The sequence below is a fragment of the Lampetra fluviatilis genome, chromosome 48 (genome assembly GCF_964198595.1).
Source record: "Lampetra fluviatilis chromosome 48, kcLamFluv1.1, whole genome shotgun sequence".
Lineage (NCBI taxonomy): Eukaryota > Metazoa > Chordata > Hyperoartia > Petromyzontiformes > Petromyzontidae > Lampetra > Lampetra fluviatilis.
The window spans coordinates 8047676-8052675 of NC_136322.1; the positions used below are offsets into that span (position 1 = coordinate 8047676).

Genomic DNA, 5000 nt, shown 5'->3' on the forward strand with positions numbered 1-5000 from the left:
TCCCCTTTGTGAGAATTGTATTTTATTATGTTTCATTTTTATTATTTTATTATTTCCCTTTGTGAGAATTGTATTTTATGATGTTTTATTTTTATTATTTTATTATTTCCCTTCTACATGATGACTTTACCGAAAGAACCAAGAAGATGAATCCCTGCAGTCACGAAAGCTTTAAATTGTATTTCATAATGTTTTATTTTTATTATTTTAGTATTTCCCTTCTACGTGACTTTACCGAAAGAACCAAGAAGATGAATCCCTGCAGTCACGAAAGAAGCTTTACCTCGAAAAATCAACATCATTATTAATAAAAAAAATGTTTAAACATTTTTCCTTCATTAGAAAAAAAAAATATGATTGTTAAAAACATTAACAATATAATTTGGAATAATCATCATCATTCTACGCCCCACGTTTTCTGAACCCCAGAGGGACTGTGAGATGGACACAGACACACACACACAACAACAACCGCCACTCGCCACTAAGTGGCGGTGACGTCACCACGACGCTTGTGCCAGGCTAGGTGCACCTTGAGGCTACCACGTGAAGTGTCGAACGCCCGCTGGCAGGAGGAGGTCACGGGGCAGACCCAGCAGGTGCCACGGGGCGACTGCTGTGCCAGGCTAGGTGCATGAGGAGGTCACGGGGCAGACCCAGCAGGTGCCACGGGTCGACTGCTGTGCCAGGCTAGGTGCATGAGGAGGAGGTCACGGGGCAGACCCAGCAGGTGCCACGGCCTCCACCCCCCCACCCACTACCACCCACCACCCACTACCACACACCCACCCACTACCACCCACCCACCCACCATCCCCCCTTACCACCCACCCACCACCCACTACCACCCACCCACCACCCCCTCCCACCACCCCTCCTCCCCCCCCACCCACCCACCACCCACCACCCACCACTACCACCCACCCACCTACCACCTCCACATCCTCCCCCACCCCCACTCCCCCCACCCCCCCCACCTCCCCCTCCCCCCCCCACCCCTCCCCCCACCCCCTCCCCCCCCCACCCCACCCCCCCACCCCCTCCCCCCACCCCCCTCCCCCCCCACCCCCCCCCCCCTCACCGCTTCATCCACTCCACCATCTCCAGCCGGCTGCCTCCTCCCGTCCCTCCCGTCCACCACCCGCTCCGCCTGGTGGAGCTCCGTGAGCGTCACGCCCTGCCCCGCCGGGAGGTCGCGGCGGCGGCGGCGGCGGACGCCGAGGAGGTGGACAACGAGGTGGACGACGAGGTGGACGACGAGGACGAGGAGGAGGAGGAGGCAAGCGCAACAGCGGACCGAGCACGGAAAGCGATCAACAAGCGTGAGGGAGGACAACGCCGTCAGGCGGTGGAGCGGGATTAGCCCGCAGGCCACGCCCACTAGCAGCAGAAGGGGGAGGAGCCACGCGAGGACCCCGGCCATGAGGGCGGCCCGGGGCGTCCGGAGAGGTGCCCGATGGGGCGCCGGGACGGGCTGCCAGAGGCGTTAGAGCGTTTGAGAATCGGTGGGGTGGAGATTTTTAATGTTAGTAATTGATTATTGATTATGTTGTTGATGTTATTATTGATGATGTGTTTTATTATTGTCGTCGAAGTTATTAATAATGATTGTTAAAATATCAAGGGTATTTTTTTATCGTAAAGAAAGTATGAATAGTCATTATAATATTAATGCAAATGTATTATTAATAAACAAATTTTGTTTAAAAAGTATTAATAATATTGAAAAGAATGATTATTATATATTAAATTTTTTTTTATAAGTTTTGATAATATTGAAAATAATGTTTATTATATATAAAAAAAACAAATTTAATTAATAGTAATTTTAATGATATTAATAAATTGTGTTTTGTTAATCAAATAATTATTTCTTATTAAATGGTGATTGCGCTTGTGCATGCGTGTGTATTGTTATTTTATTTTAATGTTGTTGATATTTTATTTGAATGTTGTTGATATTTTACTTTATGTTGTTGATATTTTATTTGAATGTTGTTGATATTTTATTTTAATGTTGTTGATTTTTTATTTGAATGTTGTTGATATTTTATTTTAATGTTGTTGATTTTTTATTTTAATGTTGTTATTTTATTTTAATGTTGTTGATTTTTTATTTTAATGTTGTTATTTTATTTTAATGTTGTTATTTTTTATTTTAATGTTGATATTTTATTTTAATGTTGTTATTTTATTTTAATGTTGTTGATTTTTTATTTTAATGTTGTTATTTTATTTTAATGTTGTTATTTTTTATTTTAATGTTGATTTTTTATTTTAATGTTGATTTTTTATTTTAATGTTGTTATTTTATTTTAATGTTGTTATTTTTTATTTTAATGTTGATTTTTTATTTTAATGTTGTTATTTTATTTTAATGTTGTTGATTTTTTATTTTAATGTTGTTGATATTTTATTTTAATGTTGTTATTTTATTTTAATGTTGTTGATTTTTTATTTTAATGTTGTTGATTTTTTATTTTAATGTTGTTGATTTTTTATTTTAATGTTGTTATTTTATTTTAATATTGTTGATTTTTTATTTTAATGTTGTTGATTTTTTTTTTTATGTTGTTGATTTTTTATTTTAATGTTGTTGATTTTTTATTTTAATGTTGTTGATTTTTTATTTTAATGTTGTTATTTTATTTTAATGTTGTTGATTTTTTATTTTAATGTTGTTATTTTATTTTAATGTTGTTGATTTTTTATTTTAATGTTGTTATTTTATTTTAATGTTGTTGATTTTTTATTTTAATGTTGTTGATTTTTTATTTTAATGTTGTTGATATTTTATTTTAATGTTGTTGATATTTTATTTTAATGTTGTTGATTTTTTATTTTAATGTTGTTGATATTTTATTTTAATGTTGTTGATTTTTTATTTTAATGTTGTTGATTTTTTATTTTAATGTTGTTGATTTTTTATTTTAATGTTGTTGATATTTTATTTTAATGTTGTTGATTTTTATTTTAATGTTGTTGATATTTTATTTTAATATTGTTGATTTTTTATTTTAATGTTGTTGATATTTTATTTTAATGTTGTTGATTTTTTATTTTAATGTTGTTAATATTTTATTTTAATGTTGTTGATATTTTATTTTAATGTTGATATTTTATTTTAATGTTGTTGATATTTTATTTTAATGTTGTTGATATTTTATTTTAATGTTGTTGATTTTTTATTTTAATGTTGTTGATATTTTATTTTAATGTTGATATTTTATTTTAATGTTGTTGATATTTTATTTTAATGTTGTTGATATTTTATTTTAATGTTGTTGATTTTTTATTTTAATGTTGTTGATTTTTTATTTTAATGTTGTTGATATTTTATTTTAATGTTGTTGATTTTTTATTTTAATGTTGTTGATATTTTATTTTAATGTTGTTGATTTTTTATTTTAATGTTGTTGATATTTTATTTTAATGTTGTTGATTTTTATTTTAATGTTGTTGATATTTTATTTTAATATTGTTGATTTTTTATTTTAATGTTGTTGATATTTTATTTTAATGTTGTTGATATTTTATTTTAATATTGTTGATTTTTTATTTTAATGTTGTTGATATTTTATTTTAATGTTGTTGATATTTTATTTTAATGTTGTTGATATTTTATTTTAATGTTGTTGATTTTTTATTTTAATGTTGTTGATATTTTATTTTAATGTTGTTGATATTTTATTTTAATGTTGTTGATTTTTTATTTTAATGTTGTTGATATTTTATTTTAATGTTGTTGATTTTTTATTTTAATGTTGTTGATATTTTATTTTAATGTTGTTGATTTTTTATTTTAATGTTGTTAATATTTTATTTTAATGTTGTTGATATTTTATTTTAATGTTGTTGATTTTTTATTTTAATGTTGTTGATATTTTATTTTAATGTTGTTGATATTTTATTTTAATGTTGTTGATTTTTTATTTTAATGTTGTTGATATTTTATTTTAATGTTGTTGATTTTTTATTTGAATGTTGTTGATATTTTATTTTAATGTTGTTGATATTTTATTTTAATGTTGTTGATATTTTATTTTAATGTTGTTGATTTTTTATTTTAATGTTGTTGATATTTTATTTTAATGTTGTTGATTTTTTATTTTAATGTTGTTGATTTTTTATTTTAATGTTGTTGATATTTTATTTTAATGTTGTTGATTTTTTATTTTAATGTTGTTGATATTTTATTTTAATGTTGTTGATATTTTATTTTAATGTTGTTGATTTTTTATTTTAATGTTGTTGATATTTTATTTTAATGTTGTTGATTTTTTATTTTAATGTTGTTGATTTTTTTTATGTTGTTGATATTTTATTTTAATGTTGTTGATATTTTATTTTAATGTTGTTGATATTTTATTTTAATGTTGTTGATATTTTATTTTAATGTTGTTGATATTTTATTTTAATGTTGTTGATATTTTATTTTAATGTTGTTGATTTTTTATTTTAATGTTGTTGATATTTTATTTTAATGTTGTTGATATTTTATTTTAATGTTGTTGATATTTTATTTTAATGTTGTTGATATTTTATTTTAATGTTGTTGATATTTTATTTTAATGTTGTTGATATTTTATTTTAATGTTGTTGATTTTTTATTTTAATGTTGTTGATATTTTATTTTAATGTTGTTGATATTTTATTTTAATGTTGTTGATATTTTATTTTAATGTTGTTGATTTTTTATTTTAATGTTGTTGATATTTTATTTTAATGTTGATGATTTTTTATTTTAATGTTGATGATTTTTTATTTTAATGTTGTTGATTTTTTATTTTAATGTTGTTGATTTTTTATTTTAATGTTGTTGATTTTTTATTTTAATGTTGTTGATTTTTTATTTTAATGTTGTTGATTTTTTATTTTAATGTTGTTGATTTTTTATTTTAATGTTGTTGATTTTTTATTTTCATATTGTTGATTTTTTATTTTAATGTTGTTGATTTTTTTTTTATGTTGTTGATATTTTATTTTAATGTTGTTGATTT

General features: G+C 27.2%; 1 protein-coding gene across 1 annotated transcript in view; it reads right to left on the reverse strand.

Moving 5' to 3' along the window:
• The window catches only part of LOC144948237 (protein phosphatase 1 regulatory subunit 12C-like), a 98969-nt gene that overhangs the window by 82337 nt on the left and 11632 nt on the right, over positions 1 to 5000 (reverse strand). The window contains exon 3 of the mRNA XM_078877660.1: positions 1082 to 1177. Coding sequence (XP_078733786.1) covers positions 1082 to 1177 — 96 coding nt within the window. The remainder of the gene's footprint in view (positions 1 to 1081; positions 1178 to 5000) is intronic.